General features: G+C 52.2%; 2 protein-coding genes across 2 annotated transcripts; one reads left to right on the top strand and one right to left on the bottom strand.

Annotated features, from left to right (window-relative positions):
* The first annotated feature begins 16,285 nt into the window (after positions 1 to 16,285).
* On the top strand, positions 16,286 to 21,234 carry LOC133926696 (protein transport protein SFT2-like). The gene is made up of 4 exons (XM_062372720.1): positions 16,286 to 16,643; positions 16,724 to 16,991; positions 18,439 to 18,543; positions 20,609 to 21,234. The coding sequence occupies exons 1-4, from the start codon at positions 16,435 to 16,437 to the stop codon at positions 20,717 to 20,719; spliced, it is 693 nt and encodes a 230-aa protein (XP_062228704.1). The 5' UTR covers positions 16,286 to 16,434; the 3' UTR covers positions 20,720 to 21,234.
* Positions 18,873 to 20,565, bottom strand: LOC133926697 (uncharacterized). Its single transcript, XM_062372721.1, has 2 exons — positions 19,984 to 20,565; positions 18,873 to 19,618 (listed from the first exon to the last, which is right to left on the bottom strand). Exons 1-2 carry the CDS (start codon positions 20,009 to 20,011, stop codon positions 19,248 to 19,250), a joined length of 399 nt encoding a protein of 132 aa, XP_062228705.1. The 5' UTR covers positions 20,012 to 20,565; the 3' UTR covers positions 18,873 to 19,247.
* Positions 21,235 to 22,368: the final 1,134 nt, after the last annotated feature.

Raw genomic sequence — 22,368 nt, 5'->3', positions numbered from 1 at the left:
GAGCCCAAAGATACTTTAGGTATATCTAGGGTTTAGAAAAGATACTTTTGTAGAGAAATTTGAATAGGATTTGAATTTGAATTGAGTTTGGAGTGAATTTAAGAGAAACGAAAAAGATGAAGTTGAAGAAGAATAGGACTAGATAAGGAATTTGAATTTGGATTTGGGTAGAATTTGAGAAAGAGAAGAGATTGACTTTAAATAGGGATTTGGATAAGATTTGAATTGACCTGGAGAAGGATCTGGTATGATAAAAGATTGAATAGATGATGAATTCAAGGACTTTGAATTCCAACCATTAAGATCCTTAACTTATTCACTACTGAGTTTTGTAAAACCTTTTCACAATATTTTTCACTCAAAACACCAAAGAGAAAGAAAAGAAAAAGAACTCTAATGCATTTACCTGCCTCCTAACAAAACTCAGCATGCAATGCACACAAAATAATAACCTATGTTGATTGATTGATTAAGAAAATAGGTTTTAAACCTATACTACTAGTGAAGCTATTCAATAGTCTTGGAAAAATTTAGAAATTTGAGAAATCTAAAAATCAGGGCGTTACATTCATGCCAGGCTGCGATGAACTCACCAGCAAGACCATGAAAACTACTCCCAGGTGATCAGTGACCTTGACGTCCTCAGCGCCGACCTCGTGGAGTGGGATCCATGGCGTAGGGAACGAGTGGCCGAAATTGCGACCGGCGGCCTCATCGCATCCTCTTGTTTCCGTGACTCCAACTTATGGATGACCAGATGTTTCTTGCTTTACATGAACAATGTGGAAGTGTATTCTTTTGACCGTGTACAGAGGCAGTTTGGTCATCGTCAGTTGGTGCTAGTACCTCCCCCACGAGACGCTGGTCAGGCGCACGAGTGTGTTATTGTACGTACCATTATTGTGTTACGAAATTATAACTGTTTATGTCACGTACAGGAGGAGCGCACAAGAGAACGCAGGCACACATGATTGGTCGGAGATTAATGCAGAGCACATAACCTAGTGGATGGAGTCAGGCCCAGTGGATGTTGTCGTTCCTGCGGGACAGTACGACGACGGCACGTACTGGGAGTACCTTTTGTGGTAACGTTCACACACATGTCCCACCTTACTTAGCGGCAACGTACCGCCAGCCCCCATACCCTTCCCCGAAGATCATGCCCGACTTCTTCATGTGGTGGTAAGTGATGTTGTACTTATAACGATTTTCATTATTTTCTCATCCGTATTACTGACATAACCCTCAACAACTACAGACCGAAGCAGGGTACGAAATGCAAAAGCTTGCGGAGCATGCATGTGGGGAAGCAAGTGGGTCATCCACGCGAAGGGATCGGCACCCTCTCCGGGACTACATGAGGACGAGAGGGTCTCGCTTGTTGTCCGCGATACGTGGTCTACATGGTTGTGCCCGCGTTCTAGGGGCTACGACGTACCCACCATGGACCCGTCCCATACCTCCCACAGCAGGCACTCGTCCAGTGCTCATGAGGCACATTCATGGGAGGCACCTTCGTCTGTGGCCCATCATGTGACACGTTCTTGTGCTGGAGCCGAGGAGGTGACAGAGGCTCCTGCTCCCGAGGAGTGTACACTGGGTTCCCAGCACCCTCAGTTCACATAACCTACTCAGGCTACGCAGACACCTCCAGCAGTATTATCAACTCACCACGAGGATGTCATTGACTGCACGCAGCAGATGCCAACCTGGCAGGTAGCTTCACCGAGCTACTGAGCGGCCAATACCCCCAATATCCTGATGCACCTAGGGGTTCACAGTGGTACCAGGAAGCTAAGACTTTAGCATTTCGGACTCCATCTGAGCACGTAGTACCGTCATCCACACTCCCGCATGACGATCCTACATCGTGGTACATGCAGGGCCGAGTTAGCGGTTCTGGATACACATTCGGTGGAGTTGGAACACAGCACGACAATGAAGATGATGACCAAGGCCACACGTGGTAGGGACCAACTCAAGCTGTTGGGATGAGGGCCACACACCCGCCAGACGCTTACACTCCTGGGGATTACTTGCGGCATCGACGTCGTTAATGAGCTAGTGCAATATATTGTGTACTCATCTATTTTATGTACTCATCTGTACTATGTGTTATTCACTATATTATGTACTCATTTGTACTATACCATACACTTCAGTGTTCAAGTAATTACATTTAATTTACATAATATTTGTCAACTAATTAGGACACATAACTTATTTATGAGTAACTTATTAAGCATTTGTATATATCATTTACGATATTTCATACTTGTGTAATGTTTATTAAATAACCAACGATTCGTGCTTTGGTGCAGAGCAAAAAAGTTGCAGTGAAAGATCAATACCTATATGGTGGGATATTCTTGTACTGGCTTCTCATGGACATCTACAACAATCGATATAGCATTAAATGCCTCCTTGCAGGTTGTGCATGGAGGGAAGAATGATCCCTTCAATGAGAGCAACCTAATCCAAGATGTGTCTAAATTGCATGCAAGACCGCCATGTTCTGCGTTCGACGTTCCACTCCTACATGTAACAACTGATGACCTTAGGGCCCTCTTGCACGAGCGCTGGCAAATATACCTCAGAGTGTGCAAACTAGCCGACCATCCTTCTGTGCTGGGTTTCTATATGAGGCAAAGAACGATGACGATGTTGCCCGACCAGTATGCATCCCACATACAGGTTCGTCATTTTCTATTTGATCACCATACTTATCTTATTGCTATTGATTCGAATACCTGCTTTAGGCGTTCCCAGAAGACGCAAAATTAATCAACAAAGAAATCCCACACTTCTTGGCAATGCATATGCTCTTCAGCGGGGGTGTGATACCTGGTTCACGTAGAAGACGACGAAGATATGCAAACCTAAGTGGTATAAGAGCTGATGATGATTTCATGCCACCAATGCCTCGATGTTCCACCAGCCATATAGGAGAAGGTTCAATGAACACTACAAGAGCACGTGCTCTTACCGTGATACCTCAAGACGACGACGACGATGATTTCATGCCACCTCAACCCCTCCCTCCAAGGCCTCCATCTCCGGAGGACCGTGATGACTGTGAAGATGATGTCAGCTTTTTTTGTACCTGTCATCCTAACTTCCAACCACCACATCGGAAACGACAACCATCTTACCTTGATAGCCTTGACTGGCACAACTGGCATTCTTTCGCTAATCTACGTTCTCACTTTCCGCCGCCATCTTGAGATGATCAATGATACAAGGGTTAATGTTGTGTATGTTCAAACATATCTAAGTATTAAGACTACCCGCCGCCGCCTTAGAGACTATATGCTTTCTTACTCATGCATTTTGAAATGTACAGTTAATTTAGCAACTAATTTCTAATTTTATTCAAAATTACTAATTACATGAAATAACAACACACCTGTCGGTAACACAGGAACCAGGGGTCCCCGAGTCCCAAGGCCAGTTCAGCAGTGTGCCACATGGCGCCCTCCCGCGGGATCACCTTCGCAAGGTACGAGAAGACAAAGTCCCGGGAGAGAGTGCTCGGGGCCATTAACAGTGGTCCCCGAGTACCCGAGTTCCCCGAGGACCCGAGAAGACCAAGTGCTGGGAAGAGAGTGCTCGGGGCTGTGAACAATGGCCCCCGAGCACTCAAGTCCCCCGACGACAAGGGAAGTTAGTTCCGGGAGAGAGTGCTCGGGGCCGTGAACAGTGGCCCCCGAGCACTCGGTTCCCTGAGGACCCGAAGAGCAAGTTCCGGGAGAGAGTGCTCGGGGCCGTGAATAGTGGCCCTTGAGCACTCGGTTCCCCGAGGACCAAGAAGGGGCATATCCGGGAGAGAGTGCTCGGGGCTGTGAACAGTGACCCCCGAGCACTTGGTTCCCCGAGGACCTCAGAAGTCCTTCGCTGGTGGCCCCCACAGAGGTCCAGCGGTGAGGTGTCAACCAGTGAAAGGCATGATGCTGCATTTAAGAGGGTGCGTGGCTTGTCACCTCCAACTGCTCCTCCACACTTGCTGTCAGTCCCTGTCACGGCCTGGCAGGGAGGCGTGGGGACATTTAATGCACGGTTCCCATCGCGGGACATCCAGCGCGCCTCGGGATAGCATCGCGAGGCCCAAGGCGCCCCGCCTGGCGCCCTGCTGTATCAGGTATACAAGACCGAGCAGGCACGCCGGGCTGTTCAGTGGCTGCCCGGTGGGCCCTCTCCGCAGCGCCCGTTGCAGAACGGCATGATGACGAACAAGACCGGACGGGGGCACGCCTTCAACCCTCCCCGTCACTTCGCGCAGCAGCCCATAATGGTTGCTTTCCATTTATGGTGCCTCGGAACTCGAGCCCTCCCTTTCTGGGCACGCTACCACCGCGTGAGTATTTAAGGCGGGGCGGGCTCCCCTGAGAAGGGAGGATGAGAACAGCAAGCCGAGGAAGAAGACAGAGGTTCAATACAAGCCCAGAAGCTCAGATCACTGAAGAACAAGGAACCCGAGTCTCTAGGCTAGACAAATATTCTTGTAACCAGCAACATCTCTAAGAGACATTCTCAGAGCATTTATAGCATACACACAAGAGTAGGGTGTTACGCTCAGTGCGGCCCGAACCTGTCTAAAAGACCTCCTGTGCATTTACTACTTCTGCATCTGATCATTCTATTCCACCTGCATCGCATTTACGCCCATTTATTTCACCCGCAAAACAGATTCAGAATCATCCCCCCGGCCGAATCTGAAAGGGGGTCCCTCCGGATCCCTGCTTGAGGAGTTCACCCTCTGACAACTGGCGCGCCAGGTAGGGGGGGTTGCATCCCTGAATTTGTTTTGTTTTCCTCTAGAAAAAAAAAAATGGCGGGTGGCCATCGTCTCCGACGCACCGGCTCCAGCTCCAGTGAAGAAATGGAGCCCTTTGCACAGGAGGCCCCAATCGCTGCTCCTCCTTAGCAGTAGCCCCGATCCGCCCGCATGGTGCTCCCCTCTCACGGGGACCATGGAGATGGGCCCAGCAGGGCCACCGCCGCCGTTGCGAGCGCACCGCCTAACCCTCAGCAAGCGGCAAAAACTCCTGCCGCGAGGTCCACGTCTGGACAGTGCTGGGCGCCGTTACAGCGCAGGCTCACCTTCGGCGATACTAGTCCTGGGAGTGCGCTGCTTGCGGCGCAAGCTCTCGTCAGGCACCCGCCGGTCCAGGTGGTGGGGGAAACCCCAGAAGGCCGCTGGCTCCAGGAGGTGGCCGCTCTGGTTGGCACGGCTCACCGTTAGGTGTTGGCCGAAAGCTCCCAGGCTACCTCTCACCGCGGCGCAACCAAGGTCGGTCCATCCTCAGGTGGTGGCCGAACCGGCCGGGGGCCTCCAAGCGGAGTGCTGCCCCCCTGGCCACTACCGGACCTCAGGACCTCCGCTTGCATCTCAACGAGAGGAGGGCCGTCGAAGATGCGCGAGTCACCCTTGAGCGCCAACGGGAGTCCTAGCAAGAGGCCGAAGCTGAGGACCAAGCCTCCTCCATGTCGGCCCATGACCGCCGGGGCTCCCCGGCTCGCCAGCGTTCACCGCCCAAGGGCGCTGCCTGCGCAGCAGGGTACGGCACAGGCTGTCGCGCCTTCACCAGCGAGCTCCGCCGGGTCAACTAGCCACGAAGTTCCGGGCCAGAACTGCCGGAGAAATACGACGGGTCCATCGACCCTGTCGAGTTCCTCCAAATCTACACCACCGCTGTCCAAGCAGTCGGCGGCAGTGAAAAGGTGATGGCCAATTATTTTCATGTGGCCTTGAGGGGCTCTGCCCATTCTTAGCTTATGAACTTACCCCCAGGATCCATCGGCTCCTGGGATGACCTCTGCCACCAGTTTGTGGCTAACTTTCAGGATACGTTCACGCGCCTCGGCCTGGAGTGCAACCTCCACACCGTGAAACAGCATGAGGGGGAGACGTTGTGGTGCTTCATACAGTGCTTCAGCCAGGTTTGTAACACCATCCCGCGGATAACCCCCCACGCCATCATTGTCACGTTCTGGCAGGGTGTCCGCGACGAGCGGATGCCCGAGAAGCTGGGCACGCACGAAGTCGAGACTACCGCGGAGCTGTTCACGCTGGCCGATAAGTACGCAAAGGTGGCGGAGGCTCAGGCGTGGCATGTTCCGTGCCCTGAGCGATCCCCTGCCGATCAACCAGGTCCTTCCCCCTCTGACAGGAGAGAAAAGAAAAAGAGAAGAAGGCACGAAGCTGTCCCTGTTGTGCCGGCTCAGGGCCCTGCCCACAGGCCAGCCGAGGAACATGACTGCCGGCTGGCGCGCCGGGCGGCCGCCGATGGAAGGCCCGCGCACGCAAGGGCTCCGGCTCCTCCGAGGGCTCCGGCTCCCGCGAGGCCTCCTGCTCCCGCAAGGGCCCCCGCTCCTGCGAGGCCCAAGCCGGGGAAGTGGTGCCAGATCCACTAGACCGAGTGGCATGACCTCACGGAGTGCAGCACAGTCAAAGGCCTCATCGAGCGGCGCCAGAAGGATCGCGAGGAGCCCTGCAGGGGCAGCGATGACAAAGCCACCCCCGAGAACCAAGAGCTCGGGTTCCAGGAGCCTGAGCACACCGTCGCCAACGACAGAGGCGCGTATACGCCCTCCTCCCGCCGCTGTGTCAAGACCATGCGGCACGAGGTTTGCTTGGAGACCCCCAGCACGGAGGCCGCAAGGCCCCTGAAGTGGTTGGACTCCCCGATCACATTCAGCCTGGCCGACCATCCCGCAAGTACTGCAGGTGTGGGGCGATTACTCCTGGTAGTGTCCCCCACCATCTGCAACGTAAAGGTCAGCAGAGTGCTAATCGACGGGGGTGCAGGCCTGAACCTCCATTCTCGGGAGGCTTTCGAGAAGCTGCAGGTGCCTTCCAGGTGCCTAAAGCCGTCGCTCCCCTTCTATGGGGTGACGCCTGGGCACACCCTGCCCCTCGAGCAGGTCGAGTTGCCCGTGACATTCGGGAGCCAGGACAACTTCTGGATGGAGAATGTCATCTTTGATGTCACGGAAGTCCCCCTCCCCTACAAAGCCATCCTTGGGCGCCCGACACTCACTCGGTTCATGGTGGTCACACACTATGCATACCTCACGGTCAAGATGCCGGGGCCAGCAGGCCCCATCTCCATGCCCGTCGAAACCGGTAGTGCCGCCTCCTGCGCCGAGCAGCTATATCAGCCTTGGTCTCTGCTCGGGCCGAGATTGAAGGACACCCAGGGGGCCTGGGACCCTCTTCATCCAAACCCCGACTCACCACCGACGCCTCCGTTCCTACGAAGGAGGTTGTGGTGGGCGAAGACGCTTCCCAGGTCGTCCGAATCGGCGGTGACCTGGGCGGCAAATTGGAAAGCGCGCTTGTCGCCTTCCTCCAGGCTAACATCGATGTGTTTGCGTGGCAGCCGTCCGATATGCCCGGGATCCCTAGGGAGGTGATCGAGCACCACCTTGCTGTGCGCCCGGACGCACGGCGGGTGAGACAGAAAGTCCGACGGCAGGCGCCCGAGCGCCAGGAGTTCATCTAGGAGCAAGTAAGTAAGCTCCTTGACGCCGGCTTCATCCGAGAAGTCCTCCACCCCGAGTGGCTGGCAAACCCAGTCATTGTTATGAAGGCCAACGGCAAGCTCCGCATGTGCGTCGACTACACCGACTTGAACAAGGCTTGCCCCAAAGATCCTTTTTCTTTACCCCGCATAGATCAGATTGTAGATGCAACCGCAGGGTGCGATCTTTTATGTTTTCTAGATGCAAACTCTGGTTATCACCAAATCCGCATGGCCGTAGAGGATGAAGAAAAAACTTCTTTTACCACTCCGGTGGGGACTTATTGTTATGTGTCAATGCCATTCGGTTTGCGCAACGCTGGGTCATCTTTCCAGTGCGCTGTGCGTATTACCCTTGATTCGCAGGTTGGCCACAACGTCGAGGCTTACATCGATGATCTCGTGGTCAAATCCCGAGACCGCGCCACCTTGCTAGAAGATCTAGCTGATTCCGCACTACCCGCTTGAAGCTCAACCCCGAGAAGTGTGTCTTCGGGGTGCCCATGGGCAAGCTCCTCGGTTTCTTGGTCTCTAGCTGAGGAATCGAGGCCAAACCGGAGAAGATCCGGGCCATCGAGCAGATGCGACCCCCGGCTTGACTCAAGGAAGTTCAGCGCCTCACCGGCTGCATGGCGGCCCTCGGGCACTTCATCTCCAAGCTCGGGGAGCGAGGACTCCCCCTCTTCAAACTCCTCAAGAAGACCGGTCGCTTCGACTGGACGCCGGAGGCCGAGCAGGCCTTCCACGACTTGAAGAAATATCTCACCTCGCCGCCCGTACTAGTGGCCCCCTCTGAGGGTGAGCCTCTACTGCTCTACATCTCGGCCACACCTCAGGTCATGAGCATGGTACTGGTGGTGGAGCGTGATGAGTGCTCGGGGCAAGGTGCTGGATCCTAGCTCCCGGCCGCCCCTGAGCAGTCTCCAGTTCTCGCGGCTCCTCCCGACCAGGGAGTCGAGCCCGAGCACCTGGCTCCTCCCGACCAGGGAGTCGAGCTCGAGCACTCGGCCAGCCCCAACCACGCTGATGAGCTCGGGGGCTGTGACAAGCCCTCCAGTGAAGCCGCAGTCTGGGCCCGCCAAGTACAGTGACCGGTGTACTTCGTCAGTGAAGTCCTCCGAGACGCCAAGACAAGATATCCCCAAGCCCAGAAGCTGCTCTATGTCGTGCTCGTCGCTTCCCGAAAGCTGCGCCACTACTTCCAGGTGCACAAGGTCTTGGTGGTTACTACGTATCCGCTGGGGCCAATCCTCCGGAACTGAGAGGTGCATCATCAAGTGGGCGGTGGAGCTGGCAGAGTTCAATCTGCACTTTGTCAGCCACCAGGCGATCAAAAGCTAGGCGCTCTTTGACTTTGTGGCGGAGTGGACGCCCGTCCCCGAGATTGACCGAGAAGAGATTTCCGCATATCCCGGGCACAATGCGCCCGGGTACTGGGTTATGCACTTTGACGGATCCCTCACGCTGAAAGGCGTTGGGGCTGGAGTGGTTCTCACCTCCCCAATGGGTGATGAACTCCGGTATGTCGTGCAGCTGCATTTCCGAGCAACCAATAACATAGCGGAATATGAAGGCCTCATCGCGGGCCTTCGAGCCGCGGTGGGCTTTGGGATTCGTCGCCTCCTGGTCAAGGGAGACTCCCAGCTGGTGGTCAACCAAGTGTCCAAGGAATACCAGTGCACGGATCCTCAGATGGCGGCGTACGTGGCGGAAGTTAGGAGGCTGGAAAGGCACTTCGACGGCCTAGAGCTGCGGTACATATCTCGTCGCGACAACGCTCTGGTCGATGACCTCTCTCATCTGGCCTCTTCCCGTGCGCGCGTCCCTACCAGAGCCTTTGAAGAAAGGCTCACACGGCCTTCCATCCTGCGTGCCGACTAGGGCGAAGGGGAACCCTCGAGCCTAGTTGAGGGGACCCAGGTGACGCCCTCAGTGGGGAACCCCATCAGGGTGCTGCCGCCCGGTGAGTGCGTTGCACTTGCCGATGGTTCTCAAGATGCCTCGTGGATCGACGAGATCCGAGGGTACTTGAAAGAAAATTTCCTTCCCGGGGATGATGCCTCTGCCAAGAGGATTGCACAGCAGTCCAAACGCTATGCCATAGTAGATGGGGATCTCTATCGACGTGGCACGGACGGTGTCCTCCTGAAATGCATCACCCGGGCAGAAGGCGGAGAGCTTCTCACTGAGATCCACGAGGGCGAGTGCGATGGCCATGCATCGTTCCGCACGCTGGTCGGGAAGGCCTTCTGGCAAGGTTTCTACTGGCCTACAGCTCTCAAAGATGCTTCCGAGTTGGTTTGGCGCTGCAGGGCGTGCCAGTTCCACGCAAAGTAGATTCACCAGCCAGCTCAGGCTCTTCATACCATCCCCTTGTCATGGCCCTTCGCAGTCTGGGGGCTGGACATCCTGGGTCCATTCCCCCGAGCAATCGTGGGCTATGAGTACCTCTACGTCGCCATCGACAAGTTCACCAAGTGGCCGGAGGCGGTTCCAGTCATAAAGGTTACCAAGAACATGGCACTCCAATTCATCCGTGGTATCACAAGTCGCTTCGGCGTCCCAAACAGAATCATCACCGATAATGGCACACAGTTCACAAGTGCCCTGTTCGGGGACTAGTGCGAGGACCTCGGCACCAATCTCTGCTTTGCCTCTGTCGCTCATCCTAGGAGCAATGGGCAGGTTGAGCGTGCAAATGCTGAGATTCTGAAGGGGCTCAAAACCCGAACCTACAACGTGCTCGTAAAGTACGGGAAAGGGTGGATTGACGAGCTACCTGCCGTGCTATGGGCCAACCGGACCACGCCTAGTCGCGCCACCGGGGAGACTCCTTTCTTCCTCATATACGGCGCTGAGGCGGTCCTCCCCTTCGAGCTCACTCTTGTCTCCCCTCGGGTGCATGCCTACTCCGAAGGCGAACAGGAACAGCGAAGGCGCGACGACGTCGACTACTTGGAAGAGCACCAGCGATGTGCCGCCGTCCAAGCAGCTAGATACCAGCAAGGCCTGCGGTGCTATCATCAGCGTCACATCCGGGCCCGATCACTCGAGGTTGGGGATCTAGTTCTCCGACGCGTTCAATCACGCGAAGGAAGGAATAAACTGTCCCCCATGTGGGAAGGCCCCTTTACCGTGATCGGTGTCCCGCGATAAGGCTCGTTTCGGCTGGCTGCGGAGGATGGGCAGTCGCTCCCAAACGCGTGGAATATCAAGCATCTGCGCAAGTTCTATCCTTATGTGGACATGTTTGTGCTCGGCCCAACCAAGCCGGGGGTCCCCCCACCCAAGTTGGCCAGGGGCTACCACCAACCATGCAAGTCACCCAATCTTGTACAAAATTGTCAATATATATTCTCATTTTCCAGTTCTTATTTCAAATTTTATTTCAAATTTTCTCTCTGGAATCCATATGTTTAATCTGTCTGGTGAGATGCTCGATTGTGCGAGAAAAACACGCTCTCTCATTTTTCCCATTGATAAAAGAATTCCGATCGGTATGCGTGTGGGCAGTTGCCGCTGACCTAAGTCTGTTGTGGTAGGCTGTGGTGTCCGATGCCATGGCAGTACCCCGAGCATCACCGAGCCTCTGGGGTTCTGGGGTAATCCTACCACTTGAGCAAAGAGTGGTCGGGAGCCTACACCCCAAAGGTGGGCTGTCGGTGCTCGGTCTGGTCAGTCCTTCCCGGACGCCACCGAACCATAGGACCTCTGGGTTATGCCTCTGTCTGTATACTTCACCGGTCCGGGTATTCGAGAGGTCTCGGGTAAAAAATGAGAGCAGTCTATAATGAGTACCGCACTAACAGAGCGCACCAAACAAAGAATCTTTTCCTATTCTCTAAAGCTTACATATCAACAACCAAGAATGAAAGCAGCTCGACCGCAAGGGCCTCCGTGCCCAGGGCGTTGCTCAAACCTATGGGGTCCTCGGGTAGTCCTACCGCTCGGGCACGAGTGGTCGGGACCGCCTGGCCCCTGGCTCCCTCTCATGCTCTCCAGTGCTCAGGCGCTCCGTCCGGGAGAACCAAGTTCCCGGGCACCCCGAGCTCGGAGCGCATACCCCTCCTGGATCGGGCGGTCGAGAGGCTAACAGCTGTCCGGTGAGTGGCTAAAGTCATACGAGTTTACATTCTTATTTACTCAGCAATCTATAGTTCCCGAGTTATCCTCGGGACCCTCGCTTTCTAATCTGTTCGGCGAGATGGTCTCCTCGTGCACGAAACCCTGCCCACGTGTTCGCTTTTTCCGAAACGACAGAACAGACAGTAGTCGGGTGTACCGTACGAACGGTGATGTTTGACCGAAGTCCTTCATAGTGGTCGTGGTGTTCGGCTAGCTTGGCAGTACCCCGGGCACTACCGAGCCTCTGGGGTTCTCGGGTAATCCTACCGCTTGAACAAAGAGTGGTCGGAAATACCTAGACCCTGGGGGCAGGCTGTCGATGCTCGGTCCCGTTCGTCCTAGCCCGAACACCACCAAACCGTGGGGACTCTTGGTCACATTTCCGCCCGCACGTGTCTCCAGTCTGCTTGTTTGAGTGGTCGCAAACTGGAAAAGAGTTCACTGGTCATGGTGTGCTTCGTGCTGGATCGACCTATCTCTCGAGCAAGGAAGTTCGTGCCTTTGTCTCTTGACTTAGCTGCTGCGGACTCGCGAGGGCTCGGGGGATGAACGCGTGGATTGGTCTCACTACTCGGACGATGAGTGGTCGGGGCGACTTTGTTCACGGGGGAGGAAGGTCGGGCTCGGTCCGGCTAAGTACTCCTCGGGACATCAAGTGAAAAGCGAAAAGACTTCATCAAGCATCAAGACAAACATTGGAGTTGCGATCCCAAACAAAGGCTTCTATTATATTAAAAAAAAAGAACCATTCGGAGGGATCACTCCCATTTTTACAACAAGTCAAAAAACAAAAGACAAAAGCCTAATCTAGGTCTGCGGGCTCTGAAGGCAGCGAGGAGTCTTCGCTGCTGCTGCCACTGCTCGGTACCGTCGGCGGCTCCCGCGTGAAGCACGCCGCCACCTCGGCGGCGACGCCCTGGACACCCTCCCGGGTGGCCCCTTCCTCGGCCTCGACCACCCCCCGCCGGACCAGCTCCAACGAGAAGTTGGGGTCTCGGCTCCGGTAGCAGGCCAGGACATGCTCAGCCACCACTTGGGCCAGAGCGTGCCCCTCCCGGGATGCCAACTCCTGCACAGCCCGGGGAAGAGCCTTCAGGCGCCAGCTGATCTCCTTGAAGCTGAGGGCGATGTGGCCGATGGTCTCTTGGTCCATCCCCTTCTCGCCCACGTTGACTCGCCCGAGCCCGGCCACCCTCACAGACCTCCGTGCTGACCGAAGGATGTCTCGCATCATCAGCTTCACATTGGCCCGCTCAGCGATAACGTTCTCAAGCTCATCCTTCGCGATTTGCAGCCGCTCCTCAAGGCTTAACCCCTCGGCTGCGCTGGTCGGGACGCTGCTGGTCGCCAGGGCTTTGGTTTGCCCCCGCTTCACCTGCTTGGCGAGGGCAGCAAGGGCCCGCTCCCAGGCGGCCAGCTCGGCCTCCCATTTTGTGGCTTGCTCCTCCCGAGTAGTTAGGGCCGCCGACGCCGAGGCGGCCTCTGCTTCGCGACGAGTAAGCTACTCCTCCCGGGCGTCCTGACCCGTCGCCGTGATTTCAACGTCAGTCTCGCGGACCGTAACCTCCTTCTCCCGACGGTGGACTTCAGCGCGACTCCGCTTTAAGTCTGCCTGGGCGGTCTCCATAGTCTTCTCGCGCTGCGCGATGGCCTCCTCCCGAGCACGGACCAGCCGCTTCGGCGCAAGGACCTCCGCGGCGCGCTGCCGCGACGTCCGCGGTGGAGGAACCTCTCTTCTTCCCGGCCGGCCGCAGCACAAAAAAGTGGCGGAACAGCGCCACCGAAGGCGGCACTCCCACGAACATTTCGCAGAAGTGCGCAAATATCGCCAGGATGACCACCGAGTTTGGACTCAGGTGGACCAACTGGATGCCGAACGTGTCGAGGATTTGAAGGAAGAACGTCGAGAATGGCGGCACCAGCCCGGCCGCCACGAAGGAGACGAAGACGACGATGCGCTCCGGTTGGTCCGTGATGGGCGAGAAGCTCACCGGCGTCACCACGGAGGCCTCCCGCTGGCCTTCAGGCACCATCAGCTTCCGGACCTTCTCCGCCCCCTCCTCATTGACGATCCATGACTCCGACAGCACGCTGTCGTGACCCTTGTCACGGCGGCTGCTCCCTGCCTTTGGCATTCTGTCGGTGCTGGGGAGTGTGCTGGAACGGGTGGAGAAGAAGAGCGCTGTGGGCCGGAGAAAGGGTAAGAGCTCTCGAGCGCAAGGAAGAAGAAGAAGGCAAGAGGCTTGATCGCAAAGATGGCGTAAAGGGGCAATGGTTCGCTCCCCTCTTCCTTTTATATCCTAGGGATTTCAAACGACGCCTGTCGCGGCGCATTCGACGAGATGAATTTCCTCGTTCGGCGCGGGCGCCAGGTGAATCTCCCTCGATCTGCGCGGTTGCCACGCACGCCGCCCGCCTCGTTATCACACGCCTCGGGAGTCGGTTGGACACACGTCAGTTTGGCTCCCCGCTGGGCCGTACCAGAAGCCTGGGCCAAAGAGACCAGCGCCTAAAAGCAGGCCACGTGGCGCCGGTGCTGGGATCGGCCTCGATGAAGACGAGGGCCCCATCTGCAGTCTCTGGGCCATCGCCTGCCAATGGGCCCGGAGGCTGCTGTCGGTGACACAAGAACCAGGGGTCCCTGAGTCCCGAGGCCAGTTTAGCAGTGTGCCACGTGGCGCCCTCCCACAGGATCACCTCCGCAAGGTACAAGAAGACTAAGTCCCGGGAGAGAGTGCTCGGGGCCATGAACAGTGGTCCCCGAGTACCCGAGTTCCCCGAGGACCCGAGAAGACCAAGTGCCGGGAAGAGAGTGCTCCGGGCTGTGAACAATGGCCCCCGAGCACTCAAGTCCCCCGACGACAAGGGAAGTTAGTTCCGGGAGAGAGTGCTCGGGGCCGTGAACAGTGGCCCCCGAGCACTCGGTTCCCCGAGGACCCGAACAGCCAGTTCCGGGAGAGAGTGCTTGGGGCCGTGAACAGTGGCCCCCCGAGCACTCGGTTCCCCGAGGACCAAGAAGGGGCATATCCGGGAGAGAGTGCTCGGGGCTGTGAACAGTGACCCCCGAGCACTTGGTTCCCCGAGGACCTCAGAAGTCCTTCGCCGGTGGCCCCCACAGAGGTCCAGCGGTGAGGTGTCAACCAGTGAAAGGCCTGATGCTGCATTTAAGAGGGCGTGTGGCCTGTCACCTCCAATTGCTCCTCCACGCTTGCTGCATTTAAGAGGAAGAAGACAGAGGTTCAGTACAAGCACAGAATCTCAGATCACTGAAGAACAAGGAGCCCGAGGCTCTAGGCTAGACAAATATTTTTGTAACCAGCAACATCTCTGAGAGACATTCTCAGAGTATTTATAGCATACACACAGGATTAGGGTGTTACGCTCAGTGCGGCCCGAACCTGTCTAAAAGACCTCCTGTGCATTTACTATTTCTGCATCCGATCATTCCATTCCACCTGCATCGCATTTACGTCAATTTATTTCACCCGCAAAACAGATTCAGAATCATCCCCCGGCCGAATCTGAAAGGGGGTCCCTCCGGATCCCTGCTTGAGGAGTTCACCCTCCGACAACACCGGTACATAAAATGAAGTGCTAAATCACCGAGATAAAATGATAATTAAATTAACAACTCGTTTCAAATTTAGTTGAAAGTTGCTAATTACATGAAATAACAAAGTACCCATAACAGATGATGCAAGCGAACCGACCACACAGAAAAAAATAGATTTTTCGGCACACCGTGTGCCGAAATACACTTGTTTTTTGGCACACCGTGTGCCGAAATACACTTTTACCGGTATTCGGCACACCCCCAATACAGTGTATTCGGCACACCGTGTCCCAAAAACTATTTCCGATACACCGTACACCGAATACAGATACTAAAATCGTAAATACAGAAAAATATTATTTATTTCATTAAATACACTCACGTATATTATACAAATTCGAATTTTTGCCAAAATGCTGTGGTTGAATTTTTCTATCGAAGTTGGACGAGAAGAATACTGTCTACTCCAATCCAATGATTGCCGAAACGTTCAATGTTAACGTCCCGATTTGAATGTCTCAACGTTAGTAATACCAAAAATAATAATATTTAAAGTACTTATAGGCTGAATCATAAATATAAAACTTGCTTCTTTTCGAAGCTTCATGTGATCATGCGGGTGTCATTTAAACTTATCATCACCACGCTCTCTCTTACTTTATAAAATACTACTAAACTATTTTAATAACATATAAAATTTAATCTCACATGTCGTAAATATATTAATACTACCTCCATTTCGCAATGTTTGTTTATGCCTATCATTACGTATAAACTAAGAAATACTAAAATCGAATAAAAAATGCATAAAGATGATTATACTACCCCTAATCAATGCAAGAATGAGAGTGAGCAACTCAACAGCTTTTTAAGTAAATGCATACATATACTTAAGTGCATAACCGAAAAACAGACTATAAAACATCAATGGTTATCACATTAGATAAATAATTTGAGATAGATATTTCTGGGATCATAGATAAATATTATGAAACGGAAGAAGTAATACTTTAGTTAAATACAAATCTAATAGTACCAGAGCAATTTCCCCAAATACAAAACGATAAACGGGAAGATCGAAAATTCGAAATCTTCGGAAGCACGAAAACAAAACCAGAAGACTCTCATCGTTTTCATCCCAATTCCTTCCGGTCACCGCCTCCGCGACTCGTAGGGCCGCGGCCTCCGCCGGTTCGCCCAATCCACCCTCGAGCTCGCACCGCCGCCGCTGCGATGCATAAGACGGCGCAGGCCTGGTTCACCGGCGGCCCCACCGCCTCCGCGCCCGCCGCCGGGGCTGAGTCGCAGCCGTCCCTCCTCGCCGACTGGAACTCCTACGCCGCCACCCGCTCCGATGCCTCCTCCTCGGCCTCCCAGCTCCCCTTCGACATCGAGGCCGCCGTCCGCACCGCCAACGACACCGTCTCCGGCACCTTTAGCTCGTGAGCCCCCACCCCACCCAAGTCCTCAGATCTGATTCACCCTCTCTCCGATCCGATCTGACCCGCTGATTGCGTTGCAGTGTAACCAAGGGCGTGCGGGAGCTGCCGGGGAGCTTCCAGAGCGCAACGAGCAGCTTCCCCTCGGGGAAGGCGCTCATGTACTTCGGCCTCTTCCTCGCCACCGGCATCTTCTTCGTCTTCATCGCCTTCACGCTCTTCCTGCCCGTCATGGTGCTCATGCCGCAGAAGTTCGCCATCTGTTTCACGCTAGGCTGCGCCCTCATCATAGCCTCGCTCTTCGCGCTCAAGGGGCCAGCGAACCAGCTCGCCCACATGACCTCCAAGGAGGTAATCTGCTGCTGCTGCTGCTGCTATGTTTGCTCCATTGTTTAAAGTCTACACTGCCAGTGGTCTTATTCGGGGGGAAGCTTATCAAATTTTAGCAATCAGATCGGGAAGGCCTTTTCTTAACTTATTTTGTTTGCCTCTGCTCTTGGTTCGGGTTATCATGTAACTAGTACAATAGAAAAAAGGCATCTGAGCATCGTTTATCTCATCCTTACTAAGTGTAAAATATATATGCCTTTTGAGTCGGAAATATATCGGAGCTCAATCCTATAAAATCATAATTTTTTTTTGTCTCAATCCAGAAAGATTTCTGACCATCCTATGTTTCTAATAAAGCTTTGCGAAAGTCTGTTGTTTAAATAGTATACCTGAGCTGTACCTTATATTCTTGGATTAGACAAAACAACTAAACCCTGGCTTCCAAACACACCCTTTTCTTGGCCAATGGCTCATGGAAAATCCGACCTACTCAGAGAAACACTGAAGGTTTAAGTATGAAGAATTTGTCTGGATTGATTTGAGAGGAATGCATCTGTTGGCTCGAATCACTTGCATTAGCCTGAATTGGGTCAAAAAAAAAAAGATGCTGTGGCATTTTTTTTGCCAACCCCTTCCATCCCTTAACCTTTCAACAAAATTACTTTCCTTCCTATGGCCAAATCGATATCTTCATGGTGATCGATATCTTCATGGTGAACTCACCTCTAAATGGTCAGCTTCTTCATCCAATAGTTTACAGTGAATTCTGTACCTACTTCGACTCTTGCTCACTAAGTGCCTTTAGTGATTCCACTCTAGTGCTGAGCCTGTGGAATATCTGGACGAGGTGCTCATGTTGGTGGGTTTATTGTTGCAGCAATGCTCCCTACTTGGATATTGTGTTATTGCTTCACATTGTCATAAACTACATCTTCCCTGTCACTATCTCAGCTTCATATGTATATGGTTGAACCTTCTCATATGTGACTGCAAGTTACTGGGATGCATGTCAACGAGTACACCTTGACTCTAGTGCAATTGCTGATCTGCATTGTTTGGAAATTTGTTGTCTTTTGTCAACAGGTGCTTTGTGCTGATGCACGGATGTTTTTTATTTTTATTTCTCCTAGCTAGCAAGAAAAAATATTTAGGGATAATATCATTTCCATTTTTATTAAGTGGTTTTTTACTTTCTGCAAAACATTTACAATTCTTTCCGGTTTCTAGTTGGAAAACCCAAAGTGCCCCGGTAGGTTCATATGCATTGTGCAAGGGTCATGTATGCATAATGTTGATATGAAATAGGAGTAATGAAACAATTAATGTTTATTTTTTATTGTAAAATTTTGCAATGGTTCTTGTATTGCCTCAATTTTCTTAAACAGTGTGCAGCACAATATTTTTTATCCCCACAAGATCTTTGATTGCATGTATATCTGATGGAGAATTTGCCTGTTTTGCTTTTCAGAGGCTACCATTTACAGTGGGATTTATTGGATGCATGGTTGGCACAATTTATGTTTCTATAGTGCTTCACAGCTATTTCCTCTCCGTGATAGTCTCGATCCTTCAGGTATGTCCTTCCCTTGGCTAAACTTTGGGCTTGTCTATATCTTTTCGAATTTCGATAGATTGTGGTATGCTGGTCAATTGGTTTAGGGCTTTATGCGCAATTTCATCTCCTCCCATATCTAGAACAGGCTGCTATTCTGAACCAGGAATCCATGTGGTCTGCAAGACTTATGTTTTCAAATCGGCTAGTCGAGCCTAGTCGTAAGGGTACCAACTAGGCGACTAAGTGCGATTAGTCGTCGATTAGGTCCGATTAGTCAGTGGCTAGTCGGCTAGTCGAGCAGTAAAGTTGTCCTGCTACCCAGGATGTACCGTGTACTATAGTATATCTATATAACTAGTTAATCACTACTATAAATTGTACTAATTCAGTAATCAGTACTATACTATTAGGCTACACTACTACAGCAGCATAAGCATCAGTGCACACTGCACAAAAACATTATATAAATTGGTAAACAAAGCAAGCATCAAGCATGGTCACTTGTCCAGAGCAGCTGTCTTTGGCTTTTTGCTGACTTGTTGACTTACTGCTGAAACAACAAAGAAAGAAGTAATTAGCTGTACAATTAGACATGTAAAATAATGTTAAGAGTAGTAGAGCATATAAGAAACATGAAGGAACAGAACAAATAATTAAGCTGTCAAGGCAGCAACCTTAGCAGCCAGCAAGTACATAATTAAACAAGTTCTCAAATGGAAATGTCACATGTCTAGGAGTAGCAAAATAACCAAGACATTAGCATAACCCCCAGCAAGGTACTGCTTGAATCTTTTAATTCCTGCAGTTACTATCTTTTTGCAGAATATGCATTGCACCGGTTCCTTCTTCCCTAATTCTGGCCAGAACCCATACTTCCATCCCGGGTCTTTAGAGCAAGCCTTCCTCTTAGGATCTTGAGCTAGGGCAGCAAGATCTGCTGACAGTTCAGCTGTGGCTTTAGCTACTAGGGATGCAGTAGCATTATCTGGAGCAGCTGAGGAAGCTGAGACAGTAGCAGCACCTGGGTCAGTAGCAGCATCAGAACTAGCTGCTTCAGGTTCAGGCAACACCACTTGCACCAGTGCACGCTGATCTGCACATGTACACAATCATCAAAGAATCTAAGTTAGAGGCTGAGAGCACACAACAAATCATCAGCTACTCGAAATCTAACTGCTAGCTGTAAACATCTACTGCGAGCAGAGCAAAGCATCTACCAAGTGCAGATCAGAGCATCAACTAGCTATCCAGACTGAAATGAGAGCAAAGCATTAACTAGCTATTCAACTACTTAAATGAGACCATCAATTACTGAAATATCTGTAAAAATCTAAGCTGAAGTGCATCAGCTATTGAAATTAGAGCAGAGCATCAGCTATTCAGCTATTGAGAGCAGAGCATCAGTTAGCAAAGTAGCAAGATTCAAGAAGATGGAGGAGGAAGAGGAGGTATACTAACCATCGGAGGAGGACGAGAAGCAGCTCATCTTCAGCTCTGTTGCATCAGATGTTGTATCAGAGGACCAGCACCAGCAGCAGCTTCAGCTCTGTGGCAGACTTGCAGTGCGGCTGCTTGAGCTCAGTACTGCACGGACTGCAGGTGCAGCTTAGGACCGACAGCTCAGGGACTATAGGGGCACTTGGAGAGAGAGGGAGAGGCACATGAGAGGAGGAGAAACAGCGATGGGGGGCTGGCCACCAGCCAGAGGCAAGCGCGACGGCGAGCTGGCCTGAGAGGGAGAAATTTTGTTCTCCCGCTCGAGCTGTGTCCTGGGCGGCGGCTATATGCAGAGAGACTGAGAGAGAGGAGGCAGAGCACAACACATCTCCTTATATATATGGGTCCAGATCATCTAAACCCTAATGGGCCAAAAGCACATCAAGCCCAACTTGCTCTTTCCTCCTGCCAGGCAAGTCGTCCCTGGACGACTAGGTTCCTGATCGAGCTAATCGTTTCGGAGGACCAAGTCGAGGTTCAAATACACGACTAAGAAGCTTTAAATTTTTTGGCACGACTGCAATATCTCTTCGTGCTCTTGTGCGTGTCTTTTCAGGCTCACGCTTACCTTTCTTTTTTTCCCCAGGTTCTGGCTCTTGCATACTACACCATATCCTACTTCCCTGGAGGATCTAGTGGATTGAAATTCATCTCCTCGAGTCTGCTGTTGTCGGTAACAAGTTGTTTCGGCCGGTAACCTTAGTATGTTGAACATTTACTTGATTATGCCTTGTTATTTCTGTAAGGTTTTTGTTCGTAGTTGCTGACCATGCACTTGATAGAAGTATCGTGACCCCCCCCCCCCTCGCACTCATGCTTGTTTTTGCTGTGCTTCTGTATCTAAAGTTAAGTGCATATTGGCATGAAACTTGTGGAACCAAGATGGTTTAGCGTATTTTTGGAACATGAATTTTGGACGCCTGGACATAGCAACAAGCAGTGCAAGACACCTGTTCGATGGAATGTGCCACGCAGCTCGGAGAGGTGGCGGCACGACGCTTACACAGCCCGGAGCATCTTGGTCGGTGTGAGCTCGGGCAACGGCGGGACTGCGGAGCATCTTGGCTCGCCGCCTGGCGCAACCAGCCCACGAATCGTAAATTTTGCACCTTTTCTGATCACATGCATCAGCAGCAAAAAATGTAAATGACTGCATGCCACATGATCACACAAATTAAGTACAAGGAATGCAATTTGTCTTTCATTTGGAAATTATGATTAAAGCACTATGAACAAAAAATTAGTAATAACAGTTTGAAGAATTGAAGGTGACAATACCATTTCTGAAAAATTTGGGTGTACATTTGTACACCTTGTCCCCACTTGGATCGTCCCTTTTCTCAGGTAAGCACATATGAGCGCAATAGAATGAATGCGGTAGACCCTTTCTTTGCGTCTTCGAATTGATGCATTTAAAGAAAAGGTGATATTAAAAGTTTTGACTCTTAACAGTTATAAAAAAAAAAGAAGACATCCAACAGCACCAGAAATATATTCATCAGGAAACATGAACTACTGTAGACGGTAGTAAGCAATAATGCTATAGCAGAAGGCTCTAGTTGCATATGATTGATCATGTGCGCGATCATAGATGGATCACTCAATTTTCTTTTAATTTAAACGGATAATTAGCTATTCAGGTGGCACAATTTTTGTCACACCCGGAAAATCAAGAAGAAAAAATTAATTAAGAAATCTCATTTGCTCCCTCCTCTCTCTTTCTCCCTCCCACGTCTCCCTACATTGCACCATCATCCCCTTGTTCCCATCCCACCAGCGCCTTTTTCCGCTCCGCCTTCCACGGATCCAACGCACACGTTGTGCGATTCGCACGACGCGTTATAGCCATGCCGTGCCGCCTCCCCCCTCTCCTTGTTCGGTTATAAAAGCACGGTCGAGCCTTGTCTTCCTGCACCTCAGTGCCATCATCCCCTCTCTCCTTTCTTCTCCACCAAAGTTGTCGTCTGCTACCGTCAACCCCATCTGCTGAAGACTATCACCACCGGTGAGAACCTTAAACCTAGCTCGGCCAAGCCGATAATTGAGCCACATTGCTGAAGCTCCCTCTGTCATAAATTGGCCTGGATCCAAACCGTCGCTATCTCGTTTTCCAATCACCACCACTCCCTATTGGCCACCGACCGTCACCTCCGCCCTCCCATTCCCTTTCTCACCCTCTCTCGATCCGGTCCGAGTCGAGCAGAAGCCGACCGCCTCCTTATTTCCTCTCTCTCTCTCTCTCTCTCTCTCTCTCTCTCTCTCTCTCTCTCTCTCTCATGCTGACAGGGGCCCCACCACCGAGCAAATTTGACGAGCCATCAAGCCAAGCCAAGCTAAGCTAATCGA

The sequence above is a fragment of the Phragmites australis genome, chromosome 8 (assembly GCF_958298935.1).
Source record: "Phragmites australis chromosome 8, lpPhrAust1.1, whole genome shotgun sequence".
Taxonomy (NCBI): Eukaryota; Viridiplantae; Streptophyta; class Magnoliopsida; order Poales; family Poaceae; genus Phragmites; species Phragmites australis.
The sequence above is the reverse complement of the archived record's forward strand: the minus strand, read 5'-3'. Positions and strand labels throughout refer to the sequence as shown.

Bases quoted from the DNA above. Each gene is read 5' to 3' on its own strand.
- LOC133926696 (XM_062372720.1), top strand. From the start codon at position 16,435: ATGCATAAGACGGCGCAGGCCTGGTTCACCGGCGGCCCCACCGCCTCC. The intron at 16,644-16,723 runs GTGAGCCCCCAC...ATTGCGTTGCAG, and splicing joins GTCTCCGGCACCTTTAGCTC to TGTAACCAAGGGCGTGCGGG. The intron at 18,544-20,608 runs GTATGTCCTTCC...TTTTTTCCCCAG, and splicing joins TGATAGTCTCGATCCTTCAG to GTTCTGGCTCTTGCATACTA.
- LOC133926697 (XM_062372721.1), bottom strand. From the start codon at position 20,011: ATGAGCTGCTTCTCGTCCTCCTCCGATG. The intron at 19,619-19,983 runs GTTAGTATACCT...GTACATGTGCAG, and splicing joins CTTCTCGTCCTCCTCCGATG to ATCAGCGTGCACTGGTGCAA.